At 39.0% G+C, this 19,868-nt stretch overlaps 1 protein-coding gene across 1 annotated transcript in view; it reads right to left on the bottom strand.

Moving 5' to 3' along the window:
- LOC121391996 overlaps positions 1 to 19,868 on the bottom strand; it is a 39,197-nt gene that overhangs the window by 12,598 nt on the left and 6,731 nt on the right. The window contains exon 2 of the mRNA XM_041523418.1: positions 14,391 to 14,477. Coding sequence (XP_041379352.1) covers positions 14,391 to 14,477 — 87 coding nt within the window. The remainder of the gene's footprint in view (positions 1 to 14,390; positions 14,478 to 19,868) is intronic.

Genomic DNA, 19,868 nt, shown 5'->3' on the forward strand with positions numbered 1-19,868 from the left:
CTATGAGTCCTCTACCAGTCCAACTGAAGAGGTCTATAGATTTCGTCACCGTCTTTGTGTCTGTCTGTCTGTCTGTCTGTCTGTCTGTCCAACATATAGTTTTCCGGACTTTGTTTTCGCAATTCATCCAGATATTGAGATGATATTTGATGTATAGCTTTATCACGTACTGTTACAGATCCAGTTTTACATTTATGGGGATTGACAGAGTTATGGCCCTTGAACTTAGGAGATACGAAAAAAAAAATTCCTGGAGGTACCTAGTCTCAAATCACTGGGGTAGATAAACCCATTGCCATAAACTCCCTAAACAACAAAACACCACCACCACCACCAACAACAAACAAAACACACACACACACACACACGCGCGCACACACATACACAAACACACACACACAAGCATACGCACGCACGCACGCACACACACACACAGAAATTCCCAGGGTGTCGTAAATATACGGTTTTCTCCAGTTTAGACAAATTGGCACTTTTAAGACGTGTATTATAAATAATACTCAGTATAATTTAGGCAGACTTGGTGTAATCATTTCTGGAACAAGCCTTACGTAATCTCATTGTAATATATATACAGTTTCCTTGCAATGCCTGTTCTCTTACATCAGTTTCTATATATATCACAGCACTTTGGTTTAATCTGTGTGTCTGGATCATATCAGCATTCCTGGAAACTGTGTCGACTTGAGTATTAAAGGGGTGTTCCCACAGTTTGATTTATATTAACGACTTATGACCAAAACACACTACCAAAATGTGAGACGGTCGAAAAAACTAAATATTATAAATAATCTATTCTGTGTGTCTGGATCATATCAGCATTCCTGGAAACTGTGTTGACTTGACTATTAAAGGGGGTGTTCTTACAGATTGATTTGTTTTAACGACTTATGACCAAAACACACTACCAAAATGTGAGACGGTCGACAAAACTAAATATTTTAATAGTCCAGACAGCCTGTGCCAGAATATATGGTGTGTAAAAGTAATGATTTTAACAGAGTTTTCTTACAATTTAGTCAGGAATAAAATATAAAATGTAGATAAATATAATTAATGAAACAAGTAGTAATTTAGTTTTAAAATTAAATTTATCTGAACCCTAACAACATTAATATCTACATGCATATAATTGTTTTTTTTACAGCCATGCACAACGCACGCACACGTACACGCACTGTCACGGAACATGCTCTTAAATTTGTTTCGCCTGTGGCGATTTTAATTGTGTTAGAGGGCCGTGTGCAGTTTATTGCCCGTAGCCCAGATGGGCAACTTGTTACGTAAGACTTCTGCGCGACCGTCCTCGATCGGTACGCCTAATACACACCCTCAGCCAGGTGCGGAGGCCATGTGGCTAGTAGTTACGTAATATCTCCGGTAGTGCTGTTTATGGCCAGGAGATTGCTCGCGGTTGGCGACAGCCAGACTGACGATCAGAAAGAAATATACTCACTCTAGTAGATGTAGAATATGAGATGATACGTGAGGTACCGCCTTGTACCCCCAGGCAAAATCCTGATTTATAATAAATAGCTAGTGTTTTAGAGATATCGAGGAGAACGAATAGGAAGGCTCCGAGGGAACGTTAGTCCGTTTGGACTTTGGTAAATATATTTTCTGCTCTGTGTATAACCTTGATGTGATTGATGTGACTTTAAATATTTTAATACTGTATTATACCAATATTCTTTAGACAGTGTCTTCGGTCATCTGACGAAGTAAATCGTAGACTTTTTGTTCTAACATTATACGAGTATTTGGTAATATAAAGCTTAGCCAGTCATCCTAGCGGACCTAGGTACACTGTAGGTTATTGTCTTTATTGTGATAAGTATTAATTGTGTGTTACAAGATTACTGAAAGAGTAGTTAAGGGTTAATTAAAAATTAACCCGTTAGGAATAGAGCTGTAATTCCTTTATTAATTAAGTTCCCCTGCAAGCGTTTCTAAATTATCACACGTTACTGAACGAGTAGTAAGGGTTAACTAAAAATTAACCAGTTAGGAATGGTGTTGTAATTCCTTTATTAATTAACTTCTCCGGGAAGCGTTTCTCAATTATCACACGTGTGGGTGTGGTGTAACGGTGAAGTGATTCGCATATTGTGTAACTAGACACCTAGAGATTAACTAATTAAGTGATCAGTTCTGGGTTGTTATTATTGCTGTTATTAATTAACTACTACGGCTGTACATTTGTCAGCGTAGATTAATACAGATTCCAAAGTGTATTGTGTTTTTGTTGTGTTTTCTAGAGAACTAACGTGCTATAATAATATATATTTTATATAAGATCGTATCTCTGATCATACCTAGAGACGAGCCATACTAGGGTTTAACAGCCTGTTACAGAGAGATCTAATAGATATACAAGTAGGAGAGACATTTTGATAATCGTGTTTTATTCGGTTACGGGAATTATAGAATCCCCGTGACAGGAGTAGAAAATTGGGGCGCTCGTCCCGGATCTGAAACGGGACATGCATATTTTAAAAAAGTATTGTTTGTAAATGGGGGCTTTATAAATTATTTTTAGAAATTTACCAGAAGTAGCACGTTGTTCACTAGAAAATTAATTAATAATAAGTGCGTCATATCTAAACATGGATAAGAATTTGCTGGATAGACCTACGCTCAGTGTAGTGGAGATTAAGCGAGCACGTAAGGCCGAGTTAGTTGAAATCGCGGGTGAGCGAGAAATTGATTTAACATCAACAAAAACCTTAGGTGATATAAAGACAATTATTATCCAGGAAGTTTTTGGTGATAGGCCTGTTATGGAAGACAGTGAGATTGTTCCAGAGATAGAGATAAGTGACTTGAGTATGGAACAACAGTTAGCTTTTAAAAAGCTTGAGTACGAAAGAGAAGAACGTGCATTAGATAGAGAGAGAGAGAGAGAGAGAGAGAAGAGAGGGATAGAGAGAGGGAGAGAGAAAGAGAAGATAGAGATAGAGAAAAAGAAGATAGGGATAGAGAAGATAGAGATAGGGATAGAGAAGATAGAGAGAGGGATAGAGAAAGAGAGAGAGAGAAAGAGAAGAGAGAAATAGAAAAGATAGACATAGCGATAGAGAAAGAGAAGAGAGGGATAGAGAGAGAGAAAGAGAAGAGAGGGATAGAGAATTCCAGTTAGAAAAATTAAAAGTGGAACATGAGTTAAAGTTGAATACTGAAGAAGTCAGACGAGAAGCCGGAAATGGGTTTAACATGTCGGAGGCTTATAGATCAGTGCCGGTATTTGATGACCAGGAGGTAGATATGTTCTTTCAACTTTTTGAACGGGCCGCTAAGCAGCTAAATTGGCCGCAGTCTAAGTGGACATTGTTAGCCGTGTCTAAGTTTAAGGGGAAGGCTAGTATAGCTTATAATTCAATGAGTGATGAGCGAGCAAGTCAGTACGACCTGGTTAAGGCTGCGGTGTTGAGGGCGTATGAATTACGACCTGAGGATTATCGTTTACGGTATAGCGAGTTGAGAAAAACGCAGGGTCAGTTTTATAGTGAGTTTGTGGCTAAGAAGGCAGGGATGTTTGATAAATGGGTTGTTTCTCATCAGGTAGAGTCATATACCGAGTTACGGGAGTTGTTGATCTTACAGGACATTAAAAATGGATTACCAGTTAGCTTACGTATTCATTTAGAGGATCGTGATGTCAAAAAGATAGAGGAGGCAGGTATAGTGGCAGATGATTACGTGTTAATACACAAAGCTCAGGCAGTACCGGGTAGCTCTTTACAACAGGGTGATAAGAAGAAATTTCAGCCAGGTTTTTCCCGGGAAAGTAACTATCGGGGAGAGTCATCTAGTTGGTCAGCTAGTCAGGCAAGGAATGCACCTGGTGGGCAAAGTAAGGATAAACCTGCATTATCAGCCAATGCACGAACTTTTCGTCCACATTGCAGTTACTGTAAAAAGGATAACCATCTTATCGGGGACTGTTTTAAAAGGAAACGCGATAATGCGCAAGTGGTCGGTTTAGTGAGGTCAGCTCCGTTAGCGAGAGAGTTAATGGTTAGTCCCATGGCAGAGAAAGTAAACCCGTATGTGTCCACTGGTATGGTTTGTGATGTGAAACAAGAGTTGTGTCCTAAGGCAATATCAATCTATAGAGATACCGGGTGTAGTCAGAGTTTGATCACGCAAGAGTGTTTAGCTGGTATTGAACATTCAGACATAGGACGTAGTTTGGCCTTAATCTCGGTTACTGGAGAAACTATGGTTGTCAGGTTACATAAGGTTTTCTTGTGTTCGAAGTTTGTGACGGGACCAGTCATTATGGGTGTTGTGAAGGACTTGCCTGTTGAAAACATAGGAGTTTTGTTGGGAAATGATTTGACTAGTCAGTGTTGTCAGCCGAAATGTGACCAACTGTTAATTAAAGACAGCACGTTACCAATAAAAGAGTGTGAGGTTGATGAGATTAGTTATCCTGCGTATGTAAAGACTAGGGCTATGGCCAGTAGGTTAGCACAAGACGCAGAGGATATTTGTGATTTGTCTGATACGTGTGTGAGCCATGAAATTGGAGTGGATGAGGTTATCAGTAAAATGGTAGATAAGTCAACTGAGGAATTAAATGTGGTGGAACCTGTTGATCTCCCGCAGAGGGGAATTGAACCAGTTGTGTTTGATAGAGGGGATTTACCTTGTAATAGACAAGAGTTAGTAATAGAGCAGGGGGCTGATCCAAATTTGTTGGCAGCTCGCACTACATTGTTAACTGAGAGAGTATTGATAAATAAGAGAGTTAGAGATAGGATGTTGCCGGCGACCGAACTAGCTAGGAAGCAACTGAGCCATGCTCAGAGCAAAATAAAATCAGTGTTTGATAGGAAGGCTAAGAGTCGGGAATTTAAACCAGGGGATATGGTGCTGCTGTACCTTCCCATTAAACGGGGTTCTGTGCAGAACAGGTATTTCGGGCCCTATGTTGTGCACAAACGGGTTAATGAGACAGGGTATGTGATAAACACTCCTGATAGGGTTAGGAAAAGTAGGTATTGTCACATCAATTTGCTAAAAGGTTATTTTGACAGACTGCCGATAGTTCCAGAGAGACCGGTCCAAATTGAGAGACACTCAATTTCCTGTGATGACGTCAAGACTGCAGAGGTCAAGTTGGCCAACAGCCAGATTCTAGCAGACTTGAACCCCCAGCGAGCAAAGTTGACTACGTTGAAACAAGACAATGTTTCCATTTGTCAGAACCTTCCAACGGTTACCAATTCCTTAAGCCAAGATGTGCGCTTGGAACCCAACGCTATACCGATTCGACAGCATGCCTATCGGAGAAAACCTGGAAAACGTGCGACGCTGAGAAAGAGGGAAACAAAGTTCCATTGGTCAGGTGAATGCGAGAAGTCATTCAACCGTCTCAAGCAGAGGTGCTACTCGTCTCCCGTGATGGCAGCACCAGACTACCGAGTGCCTTTCAAGTTAGCCACGGGTGCCAGTGACGTGGGTGCTGGAGCTGTGCTGTTCCAAGAAGACGAAGACGGACTGGACCATCCTAATGAAAGCTTCCAACCAGAGAGTTTTGAGATGGAGTCTTCTCCTGCAAGAATACCCAATTACCATTGGACATATCAAGGGCACATCCAATGTAATCGCTGAGGCCCTGTCCCGAAGTTGAACGTTATGATAATGTGTTGACATTCTTTATTTTTGTTTTGTTTATATATATATATTATTTGTATACCAGGGACTCAGAGACTCAGTGTGATTACTGGTAGTCACCTTATTATTACATGTGTTATAAATGCCCGTATGCGTCGGTTAACGCACCTTTTTGTTTTAATGTAGTATATTTCCCTATTCCTAGAGTAGAGGAAATATCCCTTTTGAGGTGGGGGTGTGTCACGGAACATGCTCTTAAATTTGTTTCGCCTGTGGCGATTTTAATTGTGTTAGAGGGCCGTGTGCAGTTTATTGCCCGTAGCCCAGATGGGCAACTTTTTACGTAAGACTTCTGCGCGACCGTCCTCGATCGGTACGCCTAATACACACCCTCAGCCAGGTGCGGAGGCCATGTGGCTAGTAGTTACGTAATATCTCCGGTAGTGCTGTTTATGGCCAGGAGATTGCTCGCGGTTGGCGACAGCCAGACTGACGATTAGAGAGAAATATACCGACTCTAGTAGATGTAGAATATGAGATGATACGTGAGGTACCGCCTTGTACCCCCAGGCAAAATCCTGATTTATAATAAATAGCTAGTGTTTTAGAGATATCGAGGAGAACGAATAGGAAGGCTCCGAGGGAACGTTAGTCCGTTTGGACTTTGGTAAATATATTTTCTGCTCTGTGTATAACCTTGATGTGATTGATGTGACTTTAAATATTTTAATACTGTATTATACCAATATTCTTTAGACAGTGTCTTCGGTCATCTGACGAAGTAAATCGTAGACTTTTTGTTCTAACATTATACGAGTATTTGGTAATATAAAGCTTAGCCAGTCATCCTAGCGGACCTAGGTACACTGTAGGTTATTGTCTTTATTGTGATAAGTATTAATTCTGTGTTACAAAATTACTGAAAGAGTAGTTAAGGGTTAATTAAAAATTAACCCGTTAGGAATAGAGCTGTAATTCCTTTATTAATTAAGTTCCCCTGCAAGCGTTTCTAAATTATCACACGTTACTGAACGAGTAGTAAGGGTTAACTAAAAATTAACCAGTTAGGAATGGTGTTGTAATTCCTTTATTAATTAACTTCTCCGGGAAGCGTTTCTCAATTATCACACGTGTGGGTGTGGTGTAACGGTGAAGTGATTCGCATATTGTGTAACTAGACACCTAGAGATTAACTAATTAAGTGATCAGTTCTGGGTTGTTATTATTGCTGTTATTAATTAACTACTACGGCTGTACATTTGTCAGCGTAGATTAATACATATTCCAAAGTGTATTGTGTTTTTGTTGTGTTTTTGTTGTGTTTTCTAGAGAACTAACGTGCTATAATAATATATACTTTATATAAGATCGTATCTCTGATCATACCTAGAGACGAGCCATACTAGGGTTTAACAGCCTGTTACAGAGAGATCTAATAGATATACAAGTAGGAGAGACATTTTGATAATCGTGTTTTATTCGGTTACGGGAATTATAGAATCCCCGTGACACGCACATAAACACACAAAAGAAACAGGAAAAAAGAAGAAATGTGGGGGGAAAAAAAGAAACTGAAAGAAAAATCCGTTTTCAAATACCTTATTTCAGAGAAAATACAATAATCCCTATGAAAAATATGTATGATAAAAAAAGAATTCATATAAGGGCTCGTTAAAATAAGATCGTTTGCTACAACTGGTTACTGCAATTCAGGCAGTGAGAACGCAGCTTAACCTGTGCATAGTGCACGTTATCATTATGTCTAAGATGCTATTCGCCAGCCTGTTTTAGAAAGGAGGTGTCGAAGAAAACGAGTACGAGCATAATAAATGTTTACCTTCACAAGCGAGCTATATATATATATATATATATATATATATATACAGTGGAACCTCGTTAGTCCGGACTCCAATAGTCCGGAATCCTCACCTTACGGACGTTTTTTTTTGCAAAACTAAACGACCACTCAGTAAAGTTATTCATTAATCCAGATATTCAGCTTCCGGAACCGGACGGTCATAATTCTGAACCAAATGTAAAAAGTAAAGGCAAATTGCTTCGTTTGACCGGTCGCCGCTGATTGACTCTCTGTCTGTCTGTCTGTCTCTCTGTCTCTTTCTCTCTCTCTCTCTCTCTCTCTCTCTCTCTCTCTCTCTCTCTCTCTCTCTCTCTCTCTCTCTCTCTCTCTCTCTCTCTCTCTCTCTCTCTCTCTCTCTGTCTGTCTATATATATATATGTCTGTCTCTCTCTCTCTGTCTCTCTCTCTCTGTCTGTATATATATATATATACCGAGAGAGAGAGAGAGAGAGAGAGAGAGAGAGAGAGAGAGAGAGAGAGAGAGAGAGAGAGAGAGAGAGAGAGAGAGAGACAGACAAATCAGACACAGAGAGAGAGAGAGAGAGAGAGAGAGAGAGAGAGAGAGAGAGAGAGAGAGAGAGAGAGAGAGAGAGAGAGAGACAGAGAGAGAGAGAGAGAGAGAGAGAGAGAGAGAATGATGGAGTACATGTTACAAAGCAAATAAATAATAATAATAAAAAAACATGCCAGTTTTATTGGTACATGTAAGAGAGACTTTACGCAATCCATTCTAAGCGGCAGAGCATAACATACACACATCTTTAATTGATACTGCATATAGGCATGCAAAAACACAGCGATATGAAAAAAAGGTAGTTACAGTACACAATGTTTTGGTAGCTATTGCTAATAGTTCCACACCATATTCTAATTGGTATTGCAAAAACATTCGCAACAAGTCGACAGCGTAAACACTCCTAGAATGCTTTGGTCTACATTGCAAGAAAGTACACCACATGTTCTAGGTACACAACATTGTTAACTGATACTACTCAAAAGAAAAAAGGAAATGCAGAAAAAAAAAAGAGAGGAGAAAACATTGGTGGATCAAGAGGAGTCATAGGAGTCCCGTGACCGACCGCCCGTTTAAAGTGCCCTACCGGCCTCGGTGGCACAGTGGTTAAGCCATCGGACTACAGGCTGATAGGTACAGGGTTCGCAGCACGGTACCGGCTCCAACCCAGAGAGAGTTCTTAAGTGCTCAATGGGTAGGCGTAAGGCCACTACACCCTCTTCTCTTTCACTAACCACTAACCAACTAACAACTAACCCACTGTCCTGGACAGACAGCCCATATAGCTGAGGTGTGTGCCCAGGACAGCGTGCTTGAACCTTAATTGGATATAAGCACGAAAATAAGTTGAAATGAATGAAATGAAATGAAATGAAGTGCTCTTTTTAATAACTTTTTAGTTTTTTAAAAGTCATCATCCACATTATATAACACTAAATTTCCCTGGAAATGGGGGCAAGATTTAGCTGTCGGTGTAGTGCTCGCTTGAGGTGCTTGTGTCGCTAGATCGAACCACATTGGTGGATCCATTCAACTGATTGCTTTGATTTTCCTTCCAACCAGTGCACCACAACTGGCCAAAGGCCATGGTGTGTGCTTTCCTGTTTGTGGGAAAGTGCATATAAAAGATCCCTTGCTGTATCAGGAAAAATGTAGCGGGTTTCCTATGATAACTACGTGTCAGAATTACCAAATTATTGACATCCAATAGCCGATGATTAATTAATCAATGTGCTCTAGTGGTGTCGTTAAACAAAACAAACTTACTGATCATCTTTATTTTAAAAAAGTCCGAGACACATGCCCCCCTCCCGATTTTGCTCCCTTTGGCAGCTCAGTTCATTTGTTTTCAACAAACTCCAAATTGTCATTTTTAGAATTCTGTGACCCCCCCCCCCCCCCCCCCCAAGAAAATCCTGGATAAGCTCCTGGAAAAAGAAAAAGAGTACTTGCTACAAAGTAATTCAATAGCTCATAAACAAACCAAAGAATTTGTAGTTTAAAAAAACATATATTTTCACCCACAAAAAAAAAAGGTGAAGAAAAAGAAGAAGAAACTATAATCCGTATCTGGCATCATTCTGTTGGCATTCCAAGTCACGTTTAGTTACGTAACTGTAGATTTGTGTGTCTGCCGTGGCAGTTTGAAGGTTTCTTTATTTAACAAGCACGGGCGCCAAGCTACCCATTAGCGCAACACTGCAGGTGCCGCCCAACTGCCGTGGAGTCAGATGGTATCGCTTGATCACCCAATTCTGAATACTTACACGGGGCTGAGGGCGTCACGGTCAAACATCTTTTTTTGTCAGTCGGATCAGGGTTGCCCCGATCCACGAAGAAATCTTGGTGCTAAGATCACCGTAAGTGCATAAAGTAGTTCTGCACTTAAGGTGATTTTGGATTTAAGATCGCTTCGTGGAATGAGGCATGACAGATAGATAATATGTCGTAGTACGTCCAATGAATACCAGTAATTTGTCGCTGTCAAACATTGTGATGGCTACAATGATGATGATGATAATGATGAGTATGATTGGGAAAGTGACCAGGAAGATGGTGGTAATGAGGAAGAAGATGATGACAATGATGATGACGATAATGCTACGGCTGATAATGACGATGATGGTGATTAAAAATGATATAATAAAATGGTTGTGAAAATGATATTGATGATAATAATGACGTACATAATAGCCTTTGTTATATCAGCTGTGCAACACTAGCTGATGATGATGACGATCACGTGATGATGAGGATACTAATGATGAAACCAATAATGGTGATACTGATAATGATGAGTTTCGTGAATCAGTTAACAGTTGTGTTGAAATATTAAATGCTAAGTTTTCTTTCGTTATACGAACGTTTTGTTATCGTTACGGTCTGTCTATACAATATTATACACCGCACTCTCTTTCTTCTGATCAACAGCTATGAAAATATTTCTGTTTAGCGAATAATGAAATAATTTCGATTAACATAAAAACGATAACAAAAATGATATAAAACATATACAAATAAAACAACAAAATGGGCCGTAACAAATCTCCCAAAAGTGATTATAATAAGGTTGACGTGATGATGATTATTAGTATCATCATCATATCACCACCACCACCACCACCACCACCACCACTACTATCATCATGATTATCATAATTAATATATTATTATCATTATTATTATTATTATTATTATTAGTATCATCATCATCATATCACCACCACCACCACCACCACTACTATCATCATGATTATCATAATTAATATATTATTATTATTATTATTATTTTAAAATTATTATTATTATTATTATTATTATTTATTATTATTATTATATAAAAAGTATTATTAATTCTTTTCATTATCGATTTTATGAGATGTTTTTGTGCTATTCGCGCTGGTAATGAACAGGAACTTGTAAAATAATGGCAATGTTTCCTTTAGCTTAAATTACCTAGAAATGCAGGAGACACCCACACAATTAACCACGTGTTTTGGCTGTCGGCCATCTGGCGCCCAACAAAACAGGAGCTAATTATATGTTTAATATAGTTCCATTCTCTTTGAAGATCGTTTTTTATTGTATTTTTTAAGCTGAAGTTTGAGCTGTTGTGATTTGTTACTTTATAGTACACAAATTCGAAAATGGCCTCTTTTTTTTTTACCACAACCCAGCACATTATTTAGTTGTTAGATGTCATGTCACGGTGACACCCTGACACGCGCTGTAAATTAATTCATATAGCTTTTCTGGGTTTTTAAAATTCTAGGTGCAGGAGTTACGTATGTTATAGGATGGCTGGAAAAATGATACGAAAAGAATGCAGTACACTCCCGAAATTTCTATTTAGTACATGCCCAGACCTGTCTGTCAGAAAGTACGTATGAACGAAGGAAAGAAGACAAGAAGGAAGGAATGTTTTATTTAATGACTCTCTCAACACATTTTAATTACGGTTATATGGCGTCAGACATATGGTTAAGGACCCCACAGATAATGATACAGGAAACCCGCTGCCACCACGCAATGGCCTACTCTTTTCGGTTAACAGCAAATGAAACGCAGAATCCCACAGATAAGATAAATACACATAAAAGCCTTTGTTACATCAGTTGTGGAGCACAGGCTGGAACGAGAATTACTGTTTTACCATTTTACCACTATTCTACTTTCCTCTTGAAAGATCTCTTGTTGCTATTCGCATTGGGGTCGGAAGCGAGAGGAGGTAGGGGCCACTATTGCCACAACTCAGAAGATAAAGAATTACTCTAGTTGTAAATCAAGTTAATATATAACTGGTCCACTATGCTAGTTGAGGTTGTCTTCCAACGCCTATAGTGTGATAGAGTAGTCTGTGTAGGCAGCGGGATTCGTCTCTCACTATCTAGAATAAGTATGGTAATGACCATAGATATTAAATGACAGTAGGCGGTACTATACCAAATAGGCGTGGCTAAAAATAATATATACATGTAATATATCAATCAAATTATGACCCACATATATTAAATTCAGAACAGTCACGGTATGCATGTTTCACATGAATTGTTACTAATAACCGCAGATCCGAGCGTGCAACTGCTTTATATTGACTGTTCTATCATTTGCTTTCATCCCTGTATCAACAAAATAAGATTTAACCTAAGCAATTTAACGGTAATGTGTTAAGAATGTTTGGGTTTTTAATTTTTTTTATTTACTTTGGCATTTTGTTCCAAATGTTTTTGGGAGTTGATATGGGTTAATAATAAGAATATATTGTAGAGTAACATGCCAATCTCATTATAGAGTTACATGCCAATGCATCGTGTCAGTAGTGTCGATTCTCTGGAGTGTCGTTAAACAAACATTCCTTTCCTCTCCTCCCACACAACGCTACAGATACATAAAGCTGCACCTTAATGTATACACGTGTCTACCAGGTCCTGCACATGCCATACACCGCCCATTCCACGTGCAACGTCATGAATACAACAAACAAAAACGACTATGTATGCAAACAGACTAGCAAATATAAAAGGTGGGGGGGGGGGGGGGGGGGGGGGGGGGGGATGAAGAAAAAGAAGAACATACCATCACATCTCTCTCTCTCTCTCTCTCTCTCTCTCTCTCTCTCTCTCTCTCTCTCTCTCTCTCTCTCTCTCTCTCTCTCTCTCTCTCTCTCTCTCTCTCTCTCTCTCTCTCTCTCTCGCCCTCCCCCTCTCTCTCTCCTAATTTAAAACAGTTTAAAATAGGAATTTCCACACGAAGTAAAACACATTACATGAGTGGCCGTTAGATACCATTTATCTCATAACGAGCTGTGAGAAAAATAGTATCTAACGGACATGAATGTATTATTCTATTTCTTACAAGCAAATTTTAACATCTTTTTCGACTAAAAGTTATTATGTAGTTGACTTGCGCCTCACAGACACGTGGATGCCAGGTTAACTATACGTCACAGTTTAATCGATTTCCATCGTGTAGTTTTTGATTGGATGTATGATGGTTATTTTTCCCTTCCTTTTGAGTTTAAGTAAGAATGTGGGGTATGAATGGGAGAATGGTAGATCAGCTTGGGTGTAATATAGAGGTGTCTAACCTGGCAGTTAGACATTTCTTGACTGTTCACCGGCTACGCTATATATATATGTAAAATTTTTAAACTGATTGGTTTTTGTTTTTTAATTTATTAGTATAAATGTTTACAAGCGTGGTCTGTATTTTAATATTTTGATATATTATTTTATTATATACTTTTAATTATTATTGAATAAAGCATGAGAGAGAGACAGATGTGCTCTCTCTCTAATTTAATGGGACTTAGCAGTACCCATGCCGTCTAGCGGTCCTTGGTATTATTGCCCTGGACCGCTCTTCGGTTTTTATAGATTAAAGGGTGATGGCGTCTGTGAATGACATAACTTTCAGATTCTCGAGGACTGCAGAGAGGCGCCCGGAACTAAGTGGTCACCGGGGGTGCGTTTCTACTCCGGCGGGGGGACAGACGAAGACTCCTTTTCCTTCGTCCGGACATGATACTGTCACTCTGAAAGTGACATCCACTCTCCCAGTGGATAGTTTAGGAGAATTAAAGTTAAGAGTACATAACTAATAAATAAATTTAAACCAACTATATGAGGGCCGTGCAGGTGGAGGGCATCGCGGTTGGGACGGTGGGGGGGGGGGGGGGGGGGGGGGGGGGGGGGGGGGGGGGGGGGGGGGGGGGGGGGGGGGGGGGGGGGGGGGGGAGACCACCGGAGGGTAGGAGGTAGGCGTAGGCGTAGGCGGTTTGGCAGTAGGAGAGTTTAAGGTTTGTCCGGGGGGCTCCGGCCCCCCCTCCCCTGGGCCTCGGCCCCCCCCTGCCTGCCACACTTAGATTCCCAATACCGACATGGCACCTCCCTCAAATGATATAATTTTCCGTGTGGCGGATTAGTCTAGAGAAGAACCTCACCCTTAATTCCCTTAGGGTTAAATAAGAAGATATAGTTTTAGTGTGGTTTAAGTTTAGACCGCCCGGCTAAAAATGTGGCTAAATTTTTTGAAATAGGTATTTTATGCTTGAAAATACACAAATAAATTGGTAATGTCCCCTCAAATATTTTTGGAGTAAAGTTTAAAATTGTCCCTATATTTCTGTCCCGAACCACTCCTGCTGGCTATCCAGAGGATGGGCCCGTGACAGACATGCTTGAAACCCTAGTGGTATAGGAGCATGTAAATAAATATTGGATTGGATTGGATGTATGACACTGGTGACCTGGTCATCACCTAAGAGCAGCCAGTCGTATGGCTTGAAACGTACGTGTGTTAACAACCATGTGTAACCAAAAATAACACATAGTGGTCTCACCAACACGTGTGTAAGAAAATATGTTTACATGTACGTACCATTTTCCTTAGAAATCGCTTGCATTGCCTTATGAGTCGCCTCAGGTCGTATTCCACCAACACATCTTTAGACTTCATCGTTAACGCCTGTAAAATAAATAACTTTTTAAATTATTAATGTATAGAGGGTTTCACAACTTATATTTTATCTCTTGAAAATTTCTAATCATTAATATACAATTAACAGTACCTGCGCGCAAACATGTCACATCTTTAAGTGTACAATGTCTGCTTAATGCTAAGGAAAATAACCTACAGCTAATATGGTTAAAAATAGATTTGGTTGCAGGGTTTAACGACATAGCGTATTTTAAACCACAGCTGTTTGGTTCCTAAGGTTTGGTTATTTTGACACTTGGTCTGGAGTAAGGCAGGACACACCCTACCGCCACATAGAATACGCGTACCAACAAGCAGCAAGTGATCTTTTATGTACATTTCCTAAAGACCTCCCCGTCCCAAAGAGTGTCCCACGACTGATATATCAACGGTCGTGATATGTGCTGCCCTGTCTGTGCGAAAGTACATATAAACGATCCATTACGGGAAATGGAAACGTATGTTTGACATCCCTAAGCTAATGATTAATAAATCAATGTAATCTAGTAGTATCAAAGTAACTTTTGCCAAATACCGGACAGTATACACCAACGTTTTTAATGTACACGTCCTGAAACAACAACTGGTCAAAAGCCGTGGTATGTGCTTTCCTGTCTGTGGGAAAGTGCATATAAAAGATCCCTTGCAATATTAAGAAAAATATAGCGGGTTTCCTATGACGACTACGAGTCAGAAATACCAAATGTTTGACATCCAATAGCCGATGGTTGGTTAATCAATTCAATTCAATTCTTTTATTGTATGTAAGGCCATAAGCACATATATACAAGAACTCGTATATTGATATATTTTGGGTCCAGTTGTTCAAACGATTAGCCAGCTGTTTCAGAAACACACAATGGAAACATTTATTATTACACATATGTTCTAAAAACATATCTTGCAACATATCTTCGATGATCTTACTACGACCTGTTATGGACGCCAACCAAACAAGTTGAGTGATATAAATCAAGATCAATCATGGGTAATAAATATGACATTAAACTCGCCACCACCCCGCACCATGTCTATGTCCCTTGTGAAACAATTCTCATTGTCACTGCCTAAAGCTCGAAATTACTGAAGACACCAAACAAAATGGAAGCTCGTCCAATATCCCATAATTATTACATTTCCAATTAAAAAGAAGAAGATATTTATAAAAGCCCGTGATCAGTTTAAGCATTCTTTGAACAACTGGCTCTAGTGGTGTCGTTAAACAAAAACAAAAACAAACGTTCTGGAGCACTGACCTAGTCGGGCGTTGAAGTCGATCGTTCTTACGATCCTTGGGACTTCAGGTCAGCACTCTGCCACAGAGCTAGCTTCATCCCGGAAGTGATGGAAGGTGATTACTAACTTGACTCACTATTTCACCTTTAGTTGTATGTTAGAGGTCTAAGTTAACGGCCATCAGACGACCACAGTTCACAGTTATCTTCCCCAAATCCGGAAATTTGTCCATGCAAGTAGTCTGCTGTTTGACTGTGATTATTTAATGGCAGACAGCTATGAAATGGCAACTATTTGACTGCAGTTGACAGAAGACAGCATGTAGTTTGTAAACATGTGTGACTTGTTGTATTGTAATTCTGGCCCATGCAAAAGTAGTGTTTTTTTGGTGTAAAATGGGTGTACTCCGGGCAATTTTAGTGTGTGTGGGTGTGTGTTTAAACCAATATCCTGGGAGAAAGAGCTGGACAACAGGGGTTGTCCTTTTCAGGGTATGTTTTTCTATCCCAGGCAGGCAAAGGTACATACACAAATCCATAGGCCTGCTGATATTAATAAAAATGTTATAGCCACTAACGTTATATAGAAACATATAGCGTAATCAATTATGGTCTGTGGCCAGACTAAGTGAAGATGAACATTATATAGACCCTTGAGAGAATTACGTTTTTGGTGAAAGCAGAGGGCTACTATCGAAACGTTTGGTACAACTTGTAGCTAGAGCGATGAAGTGTTTAATTTTCTCCCAATTTGGGGTTTTCGTAATTTTGCCATAAAACAGAGCAATGTATTAATGTATGCACATGTCATGTTACAGTCTTTGATATATACCAAACGTATATTGAGTTCACGCACTATTACAACTCAGATGGTCTACCAGTGAGATAATAATAATAATATTATCCGGTTTTAAAATAAGCAGATAATCAAGAAAACTGCTAGGAACACCCTTTAATTAATGTAGTGGCATCATATTTGATAGTTTAGAAATACAATTATTTTAGTAATAAAATAATTAAAATATATTTTGTGTACACAATGGATATTTATAACAAAATTTAATAATGACGGAAAGAAAGACTGGAGGATATTAAAACGTTCGTATTCAATCAGATCTTCATCTACTAACTGAAGTAAATGTCAGCTCGCAAGGACTACAAGGAGAGAAAATGCAGCGAAAAAAAAAACCCTAAATATCTATGTAACTGCAATGGTTTATTAAAGGGACATTCCTGAGTTTGCTGCAATTTTTAAAATGTTATCGACTAACAGAGACTTTTTAACGATTGTAATTTCATATCAAATACATTTTTTTCTGCATAAAATATTAATGATTGCATATTAAACGTGTTTCTGATCGTTCTAATATTTGTACTACCGTAGGTTAAATCTCATTTTATTTCCTAAAATATTATTTTTTCGTACGTACGAAATTATTTGAAGACAAAATCTAGTTTGGGCTTCTTACAAATATTAAGACGACCAGATACACATTGAATATACAGCCACTGATATTCTAAACAAGAACATATATTTAATATGTAAGTTTAATCGTAGAAATATTTTATTAGTCGGAAACATCTTACAATGCAGCAAACCCAGAAATGTCCCTTTAACATACTTCATACCAAATTGTTTTGCACGTAACAATATTTACCTTTACAAACAGGTTGTATAGGTAACGAATAGCAGCAGTTGTTGCATCTTACTGGAGTTCGTTTTGATGTTGACATTGTTGAAACTCTTTTCATTATTAAGTGGAGCCGAAGATGAATAAGCTAGGTCGTAAATAACGCCTGTTTAAAGAAGACACCGAGCGAAGAAATATTGCTTAACCTTGCATAAATCACTCGCCATTCTCGACAAATAAAGTTAACAATGTTCAGTTGATTAACGGGTTAAACATGGAATGAAATATATTGCTCGACGAACAAAAATAACCAGAACAAAAGCAAAGAAAAAGCGAAAATATTCAGAAATATGTACGATGCTTGTTCCTTAGTACCAGATTAATACCAGTGTCTGGAAAGCATCGGAATTTGGACACATTTCAGCAAGACAACGCCCGAGCGCACACAGCACGTGTTACAACACAGTATCTAGCGAACAATAACGTCCCTTTGCTTGAATGGCCAGCACTATCCCCCGATTTATCGCCAATAGAGTATCTTTGGGATTACCTTGGTCAACGCATCTCACTTCGTCCACAAATGAATAACCTTAGAGAACTGGAAAACGCACTACAGCAGGATTGGAGTGCTATCCCCCAGAACACTATTCGCAGACTTACCGGGTCGATGAGAAGACGTTGCATGGCTTGTGTTGCTGCAGATGGTGGTCATACGCGCTATTGACCTTTCATTGTGACCCCACGTGTCTTTCATACGTAGATGAATTAAAACTAATAAATGGATTGTGCATCCTTTTTTGTTTGTTGTTATTATCAATCATCCATCTATTGCAGTTCACAACAAAAACATTTATTGCTCAGGTATTCTTTTCGAAATCCTAACATTTCTTAGTGGTGCGTTTTCAATGCTGTTCAGTATATATATAGATTTGATCATTTTGTTATTAGTTTGCAAATAGTGAAAAGACTAAGACAAATATTATGGAGACAATTGATAAAATCAGGCCCGTAAGAACGATATCTGGAGTAAGATGGGGGCGTCACAATCTCTTATTGAGGTGGCCACCGTCTCTAATGGCACAAGTTATGTTTTAATCTTTATTTATATATAGTAGGACAAGAATCGTACATTTTTGTCTTCAAATGGGGGATTGGGGGTTGGATTCAGTCCCCTCCACAGCCCCCCGGTTCCAAAGGACCTGAAAATGCGTGTAGTTGAACATATTTTCTTTGGCATAGCTTTTTTTTGAAAAAGAGTTTTATATTAAGTTGACTAACATCAAAATAATCATCAGGTGTTAATGAAAACAGAATAAGCGAAACCATAAGCTCGTCCGTGACGTGATTTGACCCACGGGTTTCAGTTTGAAAATCCAATGGCAATATCTAACTATTGAACCACGAGATTCTTCGTTTACCCAGATAGTTAATATTGCACCTGAATAATACGTCAAGGAACACAACATTTTAAAATAGATCATTTAATATAACTGCCCCATATTTCATAACTGTTTGTAAAGAAATGTTTTGTTTAACGACACCACTAGAGCACATTGATTTATTAATCATCGGGTATTGAATGTCAAACATATGGTAATTTTGACACAGTCATATCTTTTGTATACACCACCACACAGACAGGATAGTACATACCACGGTCTTTGATATACCAATCGTGATGCACTGGCTGTGACGATGAAAAAAAGCCCAATGGGCCCACCGAATGGGATCGATCACAGACCGACCGCGCATTAAACGAGCGCTCTACCACTGGAATACGTCCCGCCCCTCTCATATCTGTTTGAATGTACTTACTTTTAGGAGAGGGCCTAGTAAGTTTGCAAATTTGTGCCCAAATACTTTAGTTATTTATGCAATAAACTATGTTTTCAAACAATATTACCTATGTTTTGTAATGGATATTCGGTAAGTAATTAGTTTAAAACGTGATAAACGTGGGGAATAAAAGTTGCAGATATATTAAACCTTTGCCGATCTTTCGTCTCGCAAACAGAATCACTGTTCAAATGAACAACGGGCGAGCAGACATATTAATACATCATGTAGATCTAGAATGCACCTAATCAACGGATTGATTAAACTGAAGTATGGGATGCGAGTCACGGGTGCAATCGTTTAATACTGTGACCTCTATTTCCAACGTATTAAGGCTCGGTCTTAGGATGCAACTTTAAGAAACGATGAGTATAATTTTGCTTAGGATTTGCCGTTGAAACATACAAGTTTTAAATATTTTGACATCATCATAGCTTGCACGTTTGAATCGGTACGAACGTAATGTATATACTATCAATAACGTATCTAGCCTAACTAACTAACGAACCGACTAAGAGGAGGGGATTCAGCTCAGTCGATAGAGCGCTCGCCTGAGGTACTTAAAATGGAACCTCCTTAGAGGACCCGCTGGGTTTTTTGCAGTCCAACCAGTTATATATTCAAGGCCGTTGTATATGCTGTCCTATCTCTGGGACAGTGCATATAAATATTTTGTT

The sequence above is a fragment of the Gigantopelta aegis genome, chromosome 3 (genome assembly GCF_016097555.1).
Source record: "Gigantopelta aegis isolate Gae_Host chromosome 3, Gae_host_genome, whole genome shotgun sequence".
Taxonomy (NCBI): Eukaryota; Metazoa; Mollusca; class Gastropoda; order Neomphalida; family Peltospiridae; genus Gigantopelta; species Gigantopelta aegis.